Genomic DNA, 16,917 nt, shown 5'->3' with positions numbered 1-16,917 from the left:
CGGATTCGGATTCGTAGTGAAGAGTGAAACCTGAGAGCTGCAGAATGCGCAGTGTTTAACCCACAGGGAAACCGTCTGGAAGAGCGCGACTGACTGGAGGAGCAGGGGAAGGCGAGGAGGAAGCACCTTTTCATTAATAGTGATCTTGTTGTCTCGGGTTTATCACTGTGTGCTCTCAGGAACACTCAAGGTGTTTAAAAGCACCTTTTTATTTATTTATTTTAATTTTATTTTTTTTTTTAAACCTGGAGACTTGTCGGTGCACCGGCGCCATGCATTAACCTAAACTTTATAAAGCATTATAGGATTTAAAAGTCGAGTCTGCACGCTGCACTCCTCTCTAATTGAGTTATTAATCTGCCATGTAACGCTCACGCGCAAGCTTTTAAACTCCTGCCCACGCGCGCGCACACGTCACGCACGTGCGCTGGAAGCAGATTACAATCATGTAGGATCATTATCATGAACAACCCATCACCTACTGTCAGTATCAACTTAATCAGTCCATTAGCTCATGACTGTAACGGTATCTAGGATAATACTGCTCTCTACTGGCAAGTTTAGGAATGAGAAAATGTGTCTATCTATCTATCTATCTATCTATGAGAATACAGGAACCGAAACAAAAATCATCATGAAAAAATGTATTTTTTTTCACATTCATGTATTTATTATCGTTTCACTAAAATATGCATTAAAGTATGACATGCTTTTCAACATATTTAAAACACGGTGCAAGCCAACAAAACAAACCTAAAACAGTGAAAAATTGTTGAACGCTTTCTTAACTCTGACAGGAGAAATCAGTGTCCTGAGAAAATATAATCTCTCACTAGGACTACTTTTTTTTATTTGTTTTTTGACCTGCTTAAACAATGCTCTGTACAAATCTGCAAAATCAACTATGTAAACCCGTGTCTTTCCAAAAGATCATTAGCACTGATGAAAGCAAGGATGGTTTCCTGTAATGGCATAATATTATTTTATATTTAGGGTTGAATACTATATGGTCTAAGACAAGACTAGTATATTTTATATACAGTATATCATTATTCTGAAAACTCTTAAGGTCTACATGTAGATATTTTACAATTTGCTAGAAATTATAGGCTTTCTGTTGCAACTCCAACACATTCAATATAGAAAACACATCAGTGTTAAGTAACCCTGTCAAAATAGTGACTATGTAGATGAAGTGGTTACAGATGAGTAGTTTTAGTAGTAGCACTAATAAATATGAATTCTTCACTTTTTTAATATGATAGATCCTTTTTTACATTAAAACTGTCTAAAATTTGTGCTTCTAATATGTGGCTTCAATAATGGACACAAATCTGCAGTATTGCTATTGGCTCTTAATACGGTAATAAGTATGGATTTATATTGATTCAATTAGAGCTATAAGATCTGTCGCCATTGTGAAACAATCACACACAACTGTGTCATAAGAAGTGACTCACACATTGAAGCAAAGTAAAAGAATGTTTAAACTGAACTGAACTGTTTTAATACATTTAATTACAATAATTTTCATGTAGATTAATTTGAATTTGATGTGTGAATGACCAAGTTATTTCAACAAATAATTTCACTTTCATTGTAAGTGTCTTAGCGACACACTGAATGAATTTAATCCAATCACAGTCAGCAAATGTAGTCATAGCAGAGCCTTGTGGCAGCATCATTTGCCATGTCCTCTCACCTCTTTCCCAGTATCACACCATCGTAAAAGCTATATTTTTATTTCGCATTCCGGCAATAAAGACGAATCCCTCATTTAGCTGCAATAATATATCAGAGGTTACACGTGCTATTGTGCATCTCTTTGGTTGAGATGTCAAGACTTCAGGCAGTGAATATTGCGGTGTGAACCTGTTCCTGGGCCCTGTCAGAAATAGCTCAACCAGTGGCACAGACAGCATGGTAAACAGACGTTTTCCTGCATTTGGTTGTGCTTTTTTTCATGTGCTGCTGCTCAAAGGCCAAAGCTAGGCTCCTGAGTAGGGCTTTCAGAGACATCAATAAAAGGCCCGCACTAGTGTGATGATGAGGAACATAAGAGTGATGATGGTAAGAGCGGAGAACAGGAAGAGCAGGGTAGCGAAAATGCTGTTGGAAATGGGTAGCTTCAGGAGCTTTGCCTCTGCAGGGATCATGTTAGATTGAGCTAGCATGTAGCCCAGGGACCAGGCTATACTCGTCTTATTCACCTGCAAAACAACAAAAATTATTTTTTACTATTGGCTCTTTAAATTGTTAAATCAGGACAGTGGGTAGGAAATACAGGAGGTGCAGTGACAAAGGAATGTACTGCAAAATATTGTATCTATCAGTATAAGTCTTATTCAAAAGCAAAAGTTTTTATAAATATTCTAATCATAGTGAAGAAAAAAAAGTGCAATAAATGGACTGAATATTTTGTATGTTACAGTTTGTTACAGTAAACACTTTGTTTTCCAACATTATTTACATATGCTTCATAAATAAAGGAAAAATGTAATGATAATTTCAAAAATGAAATAATTAATTGATTAGTTTTCAATAATTAACAAAATAATTGTACCAAATATTAATTTATCTGTGATAATTTTAGGTTTGCAGCAAGAAATATCATCAATTAATCATATAATTTTTGTGATTTTTGTAATCATTTCATTCTGCCTAGATTTTACATATTGATATGTCCTTTTTCTAAAATAAATGAATAAATAAATAATTTGTAGTATACTTAATTTTAGTTAACCCAAACACGGCAGTTTTTACTATTATTTACCAATGGTAACCTTTGTTCAAATTACATGTTATATTTGAGTAAAATTTTGCCTTTAATGTAAATATATTGTTGTATGCATTTTTTTTTCAGTCGCTCATTGTGAGCAAATGTTTACATGATCCCCTAGTTAATCCGCTTGTGTTGACTATTTGACAAATGTAAGTCAGGTTGATGCTTGTGTTGTAATATTTACACAATGAGATCTAATTTAAACTGATGATTGATCATTACTATTAGCCTGTCAAGCACAGTATTTCTGTCATGGGTTCCTGCATGACCCTGAACCTGGGCGATTGTATTTTATATGATTGTATTTAATACAGTACCTCCTTTTGAAAATCTAGTTTTTCCCAGTTTCCAGCATTAAACTTGTATCCATCTGCAAGAATTGTATGAACATAGTTCGCAGAATAACAATAAGATTTCAAGTGTTTCTCTGAGATGTTATAATTTTTCTTGAGCTGGAAAAAGAGAAAAAATACAGAATTGGCTCAGTCAGTGGTCATTTTTTGCTTATTCGGTAAAATTTAAATAGATTCAAGATCAAAATTTTAATTGGTACCACATAAACTCTTTGACAGTATGTGGGAGGTACTCACTGTTTTCCAGTCCAAAGAGCAGAAAGACCACATGGTGGAGTTAAACTTCTCCAGACTGTTAGAGCCCTTTAAATCCAGAGTCCCAGCTGTGTAGTAAAATCCTGCATATGCCTTAAACAGCAATAGATACATTAACATCAAGAGTGCAGTACTACAGCAGTCATTGTGATGATGGATAAGACCAGATGGAATAAAATACACTGTTAAATGTTGGTTTCAGTATGTTGGATTCATTGTCTTGCTTTCTTTAGCAATCCACAAAGACTGAAATGCACATTTTCATAAATGTTAACATTAGTTACGAACGCCTACCATGAAGTCACCTGTCACAGGTGGTTGGTATACTCCATTAAATGAGCAGTTCTCTTTCCCCTGACAGGACCTCAGGTCAAAAATCTTCTTGACCATGGTTTTGCACTTTTCTGGATCACTTTGTCCAGTGAAAGTGAAGTTCCTCTGTAGGTAGCTAGTAGTACTTTGCTTTGTACACTCACTACCAAAGATGTCTTCTCCAGCCATGGTACTGCTGTAGCCAAGTGGGTAGCATGGGTGACTTATGCGCGCCGAATCTCTAGACTGGGACTGAAAAGGGCAAGTTAAAGTTATTTATTATTAAAACTTGAAAGTTTTTTTTTTTTTTTTCAAATAAACTCATTAGTGTGTTAAGAAAGATGACACATCAGTTACATCCGGATACTGTGGTGTATGGTATCATTTCTAGCTAAGAAGAGCAAAAATAAAAGAGGGATAATGAAGGCTAATGTAATTGTATCTGCCACTTCTGAACAGGATGTTACTAATGTCAGAGTAGTCTGAGAAAGCATTAATATATCTAGGATTAAGCACACTCCATTGCTTTAAATGGACTGTGTATGAACATTATTGTATTACAGTAAGAAAGGTTTTACAGGGATTTTGCACTCTGCTTTGCTCCAGTCCGCTTTGTGTAATTAGTGTGAGGATTATAACTAGTCAAATGGATTGATCAATACTGTGATGCTATAATGCAGCATTAACTGAACACTGGACAAATACTGTACTGACATGACATTCATGTCTCAATGTATTTAAATACATATACATTTTTGGATATTATTATTATTAATAATAATAATAATAATAATAATAATAATAATTACAATACCTGTGTCAAATTCCAATTTAAAGAATAAAACAGATCTTAAAAAATGTAGTGATCAGAAGGAAATATATATTTTTAAATCTGCTTTTTTTCGCTTTGCTTTGTTGTCTTGATTGATTTGACTGTTTTTTAAATTACAGTGTTAAATCAGATATGTCAAGAAAAGTGTGTAATAGAGGTTTAAATGCAAAAGGTAATAAATTAGTAGATTTAATTTTGTATCACATTCAAGAAGGAAGATGCAAACCTATTCATTATTATCTTTTTCATGCTTATAAAGTGACACCTGTCAAACCTAACACATTAAATCTAACTATACTCTATTTTTTTCTTTTTCTTCTTTTTTTTTTTTTTTTTTTAGTCCTATAATTATGCACTTGGCTGTACAGCTGGTTTTTCTCTCACAATTGTATAAGTACAAAGTTATTACAGGGCTAGAAATTGTTACCTTCACAAGCTCTGCCAAAACTCTTTTTTCAGCCTCATTTTTGCCATAGCACAGAAAACTGTGTGTGTAAACATTATATTCGTAGCCATAGAGTGAAATTTGGATGAGATCTGCTCCTCTGGCATCGGGCGGGGCTGTGAAGGCAATCTGAGTGGAAGCTCCACCCAGGTCCAATGATCCCACAGTCTGTGCGCCATGAGGATGAACCCAAGCATTCCATATATTTTTCTGTAAAGATCAAAGTATACAAAACACAGCTTGGTAAAATACTACTGATCTGGGTAATGTCCTGCAGTTTATGTTGGTTATATTAAAAACCATCAACATATCCTAGACCTAAAAATATACTATAAAGCTTTATTTTTGACAAATTTTCTGAAAATGTCAGACATATAAAAATCCTACTGTGGGTTATGAAGCTTTCTTATAATCTGACCTCCAAGAAGTTTCCCATCAGGTAGTTGACAGTAATCCACCCATACAGCCCCTCCTCCTGACCTGAGATGATGGAAGCATTGTGGAACTCGAATGACAAAGAACGAAGATACTTCTCTATGGAGGTCAGGACAGCATTGGCCTGCTCTTCACTTTTCTGCCTGTACACACACATTTTAACATGAGATCTTAATGGAACCATGGATGCTAGTTCATTCATAGCAAATAAAAACAATGGTTTAAACAGGGCTTTAAAATTAAATGTAATCCAAATAAATAAATTCAAATTTATTTAAATGAATGTCTTAATTATAGACATTTTCATCAATCAACCTAACAGAAACCCTGATGTAAAGTTAGAGCTCTAAAGAAAAAAAGGTAAAAGAAATGAGAATAAGCTTACTGGAGCAATCTCATTCCGGCGGTTGCTCCAAGGAAGATGGGCGTTGATTTTCGTTGATGTTGAGGGATGAGTCCTTTTATTTCTTCCATGCACTTTTCAAGGCTGTTCCAGGCTTCTGCATTCATCTCTGAGATACCAGGGCCTGTCAAGAAGCACAATCATAGTCATTTTGTTTAACAGCCCACTATCCAACACATAATACTTGTCATCCATCACAAGATGTTCTATCATAATTGGGAAAAACTGCATAGTGCTGCCAAACAGCCTTTATATGGAAATGCATTTTTTTTTAATAGGCATTAGTAGCAATACAGTGCAGTATTATATTGACTTGGGGTTGCAGATGTAAACAAATCCTCAGTCCAAATCTCTCTTGTCCCAATCACTCAACTGTGAGATATGTATCGTCCAAAAACAAGGCATCGTTCTTGTTCTGTTTGCTTTCATGAAATTGACTATAAACATCAATATGGTGCGAAACACTCCTAGTCTCTTTGTTCAAAAAGAACTTAATCATTGTTTATTTGTTAAAGCGATCAATAAATACGATTTCAGTCCATTTCATTGTCTCACATCCACAGGAAATATGAGATCGAGTTTAGGGTGTCAATGCTGGGTGAAATCTCACAGAAAAGTGTTTTTCTTCTGACGTCTATAGTTTAGGCTGCGCGTTATGTGAATGAATGATGCTTACAAACCTTTAACTGCACATTTTGTAGTCTGGGTCACAACTCCGGTGTTGTTTTCCTTCTCGGCGGGCCACTGATATAGATATACTGTAGTTCTGGAGGAGCCGGCATCTAACACAATACCATACTGTACGCACACACACACACACACACACACACACATACACACACACACACACACACACACACACAGATAATAGAACATTCATAGTCATAAAAAAGTCCCAGTTGAATGCAGCAGTTACAGCTCTATCAACGTGCCCCAGCTGAATTTGTTTCACTTAATATTCATTTATGATGTTATTTTGAACAGAAGAACAAAATGCGGGACAATTTTTTAAACACAAAAAGTATTCTATATTTTTCAATTTATTCTAAAATAAAACTCAATCCATTTTGCCTAATTTCTGTCCGGCAGTGTTGAAAATCTGACAGCCAGGAGAATTATTCCTGAACGCCTGATCAATAAAAGTTTTTTGAGAAGGATTCAAAAATACATACACTATAAGGCCAAGCATGCATAAATACCTGACCATTAAATCCTCCTTTAAAGTGGTGCTGGAATATTAATAAGGCACACACTTGTCTAGAACAACTTTGTATGCTGCAGCATTTTAATTTTACCTTACTGGAACTAAAGAGTAAGCCTAACCCAAACCTTTGTCAGCATGACAACACCCTGTGCAAAAAGTGAGGTCCATGATGACATGGTTTGCCAAGGTTGGAATGGAAGAAGTGTTCTGCACTGAGCCCTGACCTCAACCTCACTAAAAACCTTTGGGATGAAAACCAACTGCACCACAGACCTCCTCGCTCAATATCAGTGCACACCCTCACTAATGCAAATTATTACAGGCATGATTCAAAATCTAGCGGAAAGCCTTACATGAAGAGGGGAGTTTATTATAACAAAAAAATTGGGATTAAATCTTGAATAAGTGCTTGAATGTGGTCAGGTGTCCACAAACCTCTGGTCACATAGAGCATGTTACAGCAAGGCATGGTAGTGTGCATATTTTGTAGAAAATTAATAGGAATCTATGCTCACGCATTAACATTCTGGCTTTTTAGCAACAAAATACTTTCATCTTTGTAAGAGACATACCTTATCGCCTGAGGTCCTTTACATTACGTGTTTGAACATGAGAAACTCTAACGAAAAATAGGTAAAAAATAGTTGAAGAAATAAAGATGATGGGTGGAGCTGTGTTAATTTAATTAATAATCTGATATGTTTTGTATTTAACCATTATGTTACTATTTAGAATTTATAGCGAGTTAAAACTATAAATATCTAGCAAATCAGAGATCTCTCTGCAGTGTGAAATCCACACCTACACACTTAGGCAGTGTATAATGCCTAATGGTTCTTTGGTTATCCCTCTGTGGGAACCTTTAAACAGGCATTACAACAGAGTGTTTCCCTTTCATGAAGACTTTCCAAGAAAAAGCTTTTTAGGGTGCCATTAAATATTCAATTATGTCTTATAGGTATGCTTTTAAGGGTACACAACTTGCATTTTCACTCAAGTGAAGTGAATAATAGCAGGGATACAATCCTAGTCGAATTTTTTTTTTGCAGCTGTCAGGTAGCAGGTTTGCAGGAACTCTTTCATACTCAGGATTTCCTCAGGAAATTACAGGCCTAATAGCAGTTTGTAGTGTGAGGCTGCTACAGTATGTCCCACAAATTCACTGTCAATTACTTTTGAGTTTAATTTTGCATATGCAATTTGAATAGTCTTACCTTAAGTCCAGGAGAAAGGTAAGTTCTCTGTTTCACCTGAACTGTAGCTATGGCTATAATGACTGCTATACTGGCCAGTAGAAAAAAAGCAGCTATGGCTGTTGCCAGTTTAGTTGACATGATCTGTAAAAGTAGAAAAAGAGAAGTAAAACAAAAAGCACGTAAGTAAACTCAGTTGACTCTTTAACACTTGGTTAATTCATGTTACCATGAAAATACCATTGAGTGAGGGCGTGAGACAAATAAGATACATTTAGAAAAATGTGAGAAAGAAAAGACAGGAGTGCCCTTCAACGTACGTAGAATGACAGCTGGTGCCAGATACAGGAAATACAATTGTGTCAAGAAATACAATGCTACGAACTAGAAATGATTAAAGGAATTACCAATGTAGAGATAATAAATAAAAAGAAATGGAGTGCTAATATTGTTTCTACATAGTTGATCTAAAAAACTATTACAAAGAAATTTTAGAAATTTTAATGATGCTTTTATATCATATGTATCAGTGTTTTTTTCTTCATTAAAAATATTTTTATACCATAGTTATGGCTGGATCGAAAAGCTCTAGTAAGGTTACAAAGCAACTGCTGTTCACCATTAAAGAAATAGTGATTATGTTAAGGATGCTTTGTAGACTTACATTTTGCAAAAAAAAAAGTGTTAATATTTCCTAGGCAGGTTTCACTATGGAGACGTTTGGGACACCCTCTCTCACACTTTGCACCAAACAATATTTGTAGCTACTATGCTTTAATTTGGCATTCTATGAGATACACAGACAATCTAATCAACTTGGATGCTGAAGATTAAACCTAATACCTTAGGTTTGAACATGCAGGTCTTTAAAAAACAAAACATAAGCATTAAGTGGTTTACCATAATGAGAAAAAACTGCTAAAAATAAAAACAGTGTATTGCAGAAAATTATGATGAAACTATCTAAACTTATAAATAGCCTTAAGTGAATACACAGATAGACTGTACATATAAACAAAACATATAATAGAAATAATAATGCAATAGTTAGGGAATGACACAAGCATTGATGTTATTTGAGACAATCATTCAGATCAAGTTTACTTTTGCAACTGTCACTAACTGTCCCTATGATTTGTTCAATAAGCACTGCTGGTTCGTCTCGCTCATATAAACATGCAAAGAAACAAATGGACAGCTCTGCCTACCCTTCTGTGAGGACCTCCAGTGAGGTGATCGGATGAATGTGATTCCCTGTTGACCATCTCGTCCAGGAAAGTGAATGTGTGGTTGGATGTGAGACTGATTCTGTGCTGTGTGTGTGCATGTGTGAAAAAGCATTTGAATGGGAGGGGCAGGGAATTTCTCCCTGCAAGTAGAGTCAATACATTTTCTAATAAACTCCTCCTACTCAGAAAAGTCCAGCCCTCCAAGACACTTGCAACTAGTGCTTTTCTTTTTTCTTTAATACACATTGAACTAAACAAGTTCTTTTTTGGCAATATGGGTTAGGTCGGTTGGCTCACCCTTTTCTTTCCCTACATGCACAGACCTAAATTCTTCTATGCACCTCAGTTTTCTTGCCTCTGTGGACAGTTTTACTAATAAAATGTATTTACTCATAAAGGTGATATTGTTGATAATACTGTATTTACGTCTGTATATTGTCATGCTGTAAGATGACCTGTTAATGAAACAAACCACCAGTTTCCGGAGCTTAAACCACCATGTGTCAGCAACATCATAAAACATGCAACAAGCCAGACGCCTTTGGGTGGAAAAGAGCAGGATGTCCCAAGCCTCTATATAAATGGCATTACCGGGCTACATTGATACTGTGGGCAGCATTTGTAGCAGTGGATAGTTTCTGCTTTAAAGGGGAGGTAAATGTAGACGGCAGCTTTTAAAGAGCCTCTTTATGATAATGTAAGAAGGATGTCTGTGATGACCTATAGCTCAGACCATAACATTTGCCATTTACATGCAAAAAACACCAGCTTTTCATCTTAGCAGCTTTATTTGACGGTGTTGGATTTCTGTAGAGCATGGAATAGGAAATTATTTCAACTAATTATGCATGCAAATTAATATGATAATAAAACTGACAAAACAACATGCTCTAAAATATATTTTTCTAAGCATGCCACTGTGTAAGATGAATGTGAGAAACTTTTTTTTAAATAAAAGGTCAGAGTGCTAACTGGAACAGTTCTATCCAATATTGCATAAACTGCTCCTCCTAATACTACTAATGGAATAATGTAAACAACAACACCTACATATATATATGACTAATATATTCTGTTTAGAAAGCTTCAGCACATCCACCAGATACAGATCAACTTAACATTTTGTTAAAGCACCTGAAGTCGAGCCAGAAGGCACGGAGACTGACCAGAGAAAAGACAAAGAAAGTGGATTAAGCCATTCTCCTCAGCACACGCTGGTACAACAGGCATATTTTTAGATGAGAGAGAGAGATTTGATACCACATTAGTGAGTGCGAGCCGGAAAGTTAGTCCCTCACTATTAGATTGGTTGAGTTATCTGAGTGGGAAGCTGCCCTATTACCTCTCACTGTCTTCTGAAAAGGATTGCATCCTTTGACATCACTACTGCGCACATGAACCTCAAGCCTATAAATAATCATGTATAGTATGAGCTGTTTCATAAAAATTCTATTTTTGTTTAAGAGGTTGTTTAGTTCCTCCTGTGCCATTGAGCACATCATGCGATGGGGTCCCTAGTTTCTGCAGAAGTGATTTTTTGCAGGGCTGGGTCGCTAGACTGACACCCAACCCTTCTCTTTGCTCATGGGGGTTTGGGACTGGCACTGGTGGAGTGATTTTTTTTAAAGGGGCCGAAGTTTATGGGTCTTGCCCAAGAGCCAAACAATGGCAATGTGTCACACCCCTGACTCGCTAATTAGAAACTCAGAGCCTCTAAAACCTGAGTCACCATTGCCTCCAACAGCCAATTAATAATTGTTTTATTATAATAAACCCTAATGCAAAAAAAAATGATAATAAAAAAACACCACTAACAATCGTCTCTTGTGGGTATTTGTTGGGTTAGCTTTTAAGATTTAGATGATAAATCCTGTACATGCAATCAAAGGTGTATCAGTGAACACAATGAGTTCTGTGCAGAATTAGCATGAGGGATTCTACTATTACACAATGCAGAAAGGGAGTCCATTTTGACATCTATAATACTCCAATAAAGAGTAAATTAAACCTAATAGAGCAGCCAATGCGATAATGGATTCCTAAGTCTCCTAGGATATAAATAAATTCAGCCAGTCAGCCAAAACTCTCTCTATTATATTTGTTTAAACCCTTATGTTGGTGCATTCTTGTTTGATGCGTACCCCAAGATTACTCAAAACACATTTCCTCTGATCAATTAAGTGCTGAAAAGAAGAAGAACAGAAGATAATGGTAAGAAATGGATCCCACTAGGACATTAAGAAGTCACTAAAAGTTGTCTTGTAATATTAGAAAATGTTAATGCACTGTGTAAACAAATATCATACAAACAACTCATTTACAGAGACTGTTCAGGATCAGGACCACTGGAGAGTCAGTGGAAAGAGAGAGATAAATCAAATTGGGGAAGTGTTTTAGACCGAGTAGCCAAAGGGCTTTTTCTTTTTAAATGACATCTTTATACTTGAAGACTGACATCAATTATGCACAATTGGGTGGCTGTTCTCAAGTATTTTACTATTTTAGCCAAATATCACTGTTCTTTGTTCTGACATTTACTAGCTTGAATCATCAGCTCCCATTATAAAGCCACATCTGCAGTATTGTGAAACTGCTACATGCCTGTCTTGGCCACCCAGTTTAGAAACAGATGCACGCAGACAGATCTGATTCTGTCTGTTAGAATGATCTTTGATCTTTCTTACTTTTTAGATTCGAAGCACTGGTTGTTGTCTTGTGTCTTATTTTGCTCTGCTGCTTTTATATTACAGATACCATTAAAGGAACTAATATTTCATTTAGAATTTTGAATCTATGGGAAAACAAGGTTATATTAACAAAAGCCTTCTTAAAACTTATGCTTTATACATTTATTACCTTAAAATGAGTAGTCTAGGGCTTAATAACAATGTGACTCATCAGACATTGCTCACTCTGTACTCATGCCATCAACCGGAAGCTTAGTCATGTGTGAGCTCCAATGGCTCACTAGCACCCCTCTATGGTCATGGAACATCTTTTGGGTGACCCTAGTTGAACAGAAAATACTAATATTAATAATAATTAAAAGAAAGATAAAAGGTTTATTAGTGGAAGAGAAGGTATTAACGTGATGAATATTAACACATACACGCACACGCAATGAAGTTCAGATATAAGATATACATTACCCTTCTGCACTGAAGAAGGTCTAACATGCTGTAATTCAATTCCACATTGTGCTACAATAATCAATACGTGGCTGAACACATTATATTTAACGGTGCAACTTGATATGCAATTTTTCCTGCTGAATTGTAGCATAAGAGCTGTATTAAAGAATAATGGTGAAGACATCCGAGAGTTTTGCAACATGCTTTCAACATTTAACATTTAATATATGCCACACATCCCACGATTTAAGCTAAGAACTGGTTAATTACTTCATGCATGTGCTGGCATGAAAAGTTGGGATCAGTTATAATTGTACCTATATGTCAACTGCCCTTCATTGAGATTGTGCAGATTCCCACACATCAGTTGAAAGTCTTTAAAAGCTTTTTCCTTGCATTGTGAGAAGACAGGTGAGGCTTTTTAGTCAAACAAGTTTTACAGAATATTTCAGGTTGCACACTTTACAACCTCCCAAAGGCATTTAGTTGCACATAAAATCACTGAGGATTTTCCCCTGCACATCGCCCATTTTGTAGGACACTTTTAGCCCATAACTAAGGGTACCTTTATCATACAAATGGCACTGTAACTAATTTAAGTGCAATCTATAGAGCGAGATACTGTACTACACCAGAGTTACCACTGGACCGATTAAAATATAGTTTCCTCTTTATACATGAGACTTTAAGAGTAATTGAATATATCCAGAGAAGACAAGTAGGACCTGGGACAAATGAATAATTTCTGTGCTATAAGCAGCTGGCCCTCCCCAAAGTGCATGCTGCCATGACCCACCCCGCATCAGAAACCATGCAAAAAGAAACCTCATACTATACATTGCTACATTAAACACACATATTATAAGTATTTATGTAGTTTATGGAGAATGTGGCATTTCCACCAAATTGGAGAGCAATCTAGCTATCACAACATGTACTGTATGTTCTTTGGCTTACCTTTCCTTTTTCCTTAGTACACATAGTGTGGGTTTAAAGTTTTCCTGATTGTCATGGATTTACCTAATCCTTGTTTAAAAAAAGTTATTTACATTCATTATATACCTTGACATTTTTTATGAATCATGTTGTATATGACTGCATGATGGCTTAAGTGTTCACTTTAAATATACACTTACTGGCTACTTTAATAGAAACACCCATGTACCTGCACATCCGCCCTATGATGCAAACACAACATCATGACACAGCAGGCTGGTTTGAGTATTTCAGGAACTGTTGATCATAGTTTTTAAATGAAACATTCAGTGAGTTAGCAGTTTCGTGGGTGGAAATACTGCTGAAGAAGGAGTTTATAAGAAAATTGACTGTTTCAAACTCAGATAAAGGCTATGGTCTTAGTCTAAGTCTTATGATCACTATTTACAACTGTGGTTTGCAGGAAAGAATATTTTAGAATGTGCTACATCTTACACCTTGAAGCAGATGGGTTACAACTGGTCACATCAAGTTCCATCTACGAATCAGAGGCTACAGTGAGCACAGGCCTCACCAAAACTGCACAGGTAAAAAATAAGATCTTTAACTGTCCATTGTCTGCGATTGGCACCCTGTCCAGGGTGTACACTGCCTCGTGCCCTAAGCCTCCTGGGATATGCTCCAGGCCCCCGCGACCCTGAATACGGGATAAAGCGGTATAGACGGTGAGTGAGTGAATGAGTGAGAACTGTTCATTGTAAGTGAACCTGCGCCCACTGTAGCCTCACATTACTCTGTACAGGTGTCCTGATAAATTGGAAACACACACCCATTCGTTTATCTTTTCCTGGTTAGGACAAACAAATACAAAAGAATTACTACAGATATAAAACAAAGTCAAAGTATAGGTTAGTGACTTATGCTCTAATGTTCTATTAAAAATAAAATAAATACATAGACAAAAATAAAATTGCATGTTTTATATTTAAAATTATATCAAAATTTTCTTAGAATTTTGTGTAAGTAAACTAGACTACAGTAGTAATAAATACGCATAAATCATTCAATTTGTTTAACTATTAACATGTGAACTCTTAGAACAACTCACACTTCACAGAAGATATGCTAAATATACAGTATCAGAAACAAAAATGACCTTTTAACATAGTGTTCAGTGGAAATGGTGAGGTGAGCTGTGTATAATTTATCCTTGTACTGTAGGCTGGAATAAGACAGAATTTTATATAATTGAGCAAACTTTATTGCTGATAGGTATGTTGTCTATAATTACAGTGTACTTTATTGTAAGCTGTTTTTATGTCATAAATGATCTCATTTTATTACATACTTTAGACAATGAAAGGCTTTGAGTTTAATGTTACTGAGTCCTAATCAGAGAATATGACTTTGCTGAGATGCAAGCAAAAACAAATCAGTCCAGGTACAGTCCCAGAGCCTACACTGTAAAAAAACAAAACAAAACAAAAAAAGCCGCCTCAGTAACAAAACTTACTTAGTACTTAGTAACAAAAGCTGTTTAGCACAGCTTTTTTTAGGTTTACATATTTAAGTCAGCTCGAATAGTATTGATTGTGGGCTCTGTTAATTAAGGGTAATGTTTTCTAGGGTTGACTTAGTCAAATTTTTCACCTACTCAAAAAAGTAATTTGTCTCCCATTGTAGTCCATTGATGTACGGTAGTTGGTTCAAGTGAAAAACTTTATAAAAACAGGTTTGCCCAACAATACCCCAACAATTAAAACACACAAACATTACTTAAAAAACTAGCCAAAGTTAAAACAGTGATTTGCATAAAACCGTAGAGTACAGAACAGATTCCATTTTCTTTAAAGGTCAATAAAATACTTGGATAAAACCGAGACCATCAGTCTCTTGCTATTTCTTTTATATAAAATATCATAACGAATTTTAAAAACTAGTTAAGGTGAAAATTATTTACCCCCAATGTGTCAGACAAAAAAGAAAGGGTCTACGAAAAAACGATTTTGTTTCTCACGTATATAACACTCAAATACCTGTAAACATATTTTATTTGGATAAATAAATACTTACCCAGAATAAAGAGTCCCCTAACGGCCATCTTCACCTCTCTAGTGCAGTTTAATAGCATCAGTCCAGTGGGAAGAGGGGTCTTATAAATCACATGATTTTAATCTTATGAAAGGTAAATTGCTGGTTACTTGATTTTTTTGTTAATTTAGTCTGAATCTTCAAAGTTGTTGATAAGGTAACACAATGTTACCTGTTGTTTAACAAATACCACTGTAAGAAGTTGGGCCAACAACACAATATTAATTAATTTAATATGTATGTAGTTGAAGTTTTTACAGTGTACAGTCTCACCATAAAAAAATTGATGGGATCAGTTGGCTTCCCATAGAGGAGAACAGAGTTTTCTTTAGATGACATAGAAAGTCAGGACATAAATACACTTCTTTATATTTCTTTGTTTAGTTGTTTGCTCATTATTTCTTTGACCTCTAAGTAGAAACTGAATGAGGTTTCGTCTCAAGCCAATACCCTGCTGAGGATGCAGCTGGATTTCGAACTTCGTCCATGATGTATTTTCTTGCTTTACAATCCACAGTAATGGTCTTGTTCCTGGTTTATTAATTTCCTCTAAGTTGGACCACATCTTTTTTGGCACAGATCTTTTCACCTACCAAACTGTTGGACTGAAGCCAGAGAAGCTGTTATGGTATCCGTTTAGCAAATATGTCCAAACCATCACAGACATCTCCTTTGAGTTACCTTTTCGATTTTGTTTAGTTTGTGCAACTTGTTTAAACATATATCCAACAACAGATATCCAATGTGGAAAATCTTAAGTATATTCAGCTCTGTGTTATGGAGTGTCGACATTTGTGATCCATATAAGGATATACGGACTGATGGGATTAGTGGTGGTGGGTTATAGTTAAGTAGCTCTTGAGCTCTTGGAGGAATTCTTGATGCTGCTGGTGGAGTTGCCTAGCTGTTTGACATTGGGAGTAAAAGCTGAAACTTGGCACTGCGGTCCCTCTCACTGAATGCACATCCTTAATTTATGACTGATATGATGATATCTGGTCAAGATGCTGAGTACCTGCCAGACAGATTTTGCAACGTGAATTGATGTTTTAAGTTCAGTGTGATATAAGGTTATGTGTAATATAAGGTCGGTGATTCCATCCCCAGCTCCACCAGTTTGACATTGCTGGACCCCTGAGCAAGGCCCTGAACCCTATCTGTTCTTGGATGCTGTAGCTACTGCGCTCTGACCCTAACTGGGCCTGGGTTCACAAATAAAGAACTTTTCTGTAATGTATTATGCAGTAATGCATATGTGATGATAATAATAATAATAATAATAATAATAATAGGGCAGCGCAAATGCATAGTGATTA

The 16,917-nt window shown here is 35.8% G+C and overlaps 1 protein-coding gene across 1 annotated transcript; it reads right to left on the bottom strand.

Annotated features, from left to right (window-relative positions):
* Window positions 1-1,102: 1,102 nt before the first annotated feature.
* On the bottom strand, window positions 1,103-9,530 carry entpd3 (ectonucleoside triphosphate diphosphohydrolase 3). The gene is made up of 10 exons (XM_053494764.1): window positions 9,423-9,530; window positions 8,236-8,358; window positions 6,498-6,615; window positions 5,800-5,941; window positions 5,398-5,557; window positions 4,962-5,189; window positions 3,685-3,954; window positions 3,373-3,483; window positions 3,100-3,234; window positions 1,103-2,210 (listed from the first exon to the last, which is right to left on the bottom strand). Exons 1-10 carry the CDS (start codon window positions 9,477-9,479, stop codon window positions 2,019-2,021), a joined length of 1,536 nt encoding a protein of 511 aa, XP_053350739.1. The 5' UTR covers window positions 9,480-9,530; the 3' UTR covers window positions 1,103-2,018.
* Between the last annotated feature and the right edge of the window lie 7,387 nt (window positions 9,531-16,917).

The sequence above is a fragment of the Clarias gariepinus genome, chromosome 4 (genome assembly GCF_024256425.1).
Source record: "Clarias gariepinus isolate MV-2021 ecotype Netherlands chromosome 4, CGAR_prim_01v2, whole genome shotgun sequence".
Classification (NCBI taxonomy): domain Eukaryota; kingdom Metazoa; phylum Chordata; class Actinopteri; order Siluriformes; family Clariidae; genus Clarias; species Clarias gariepinus.
Note: the sequence above shows the minus strand (reverse complement) of the source record. Positions and strands in the feature narration are given on the sequence as shown.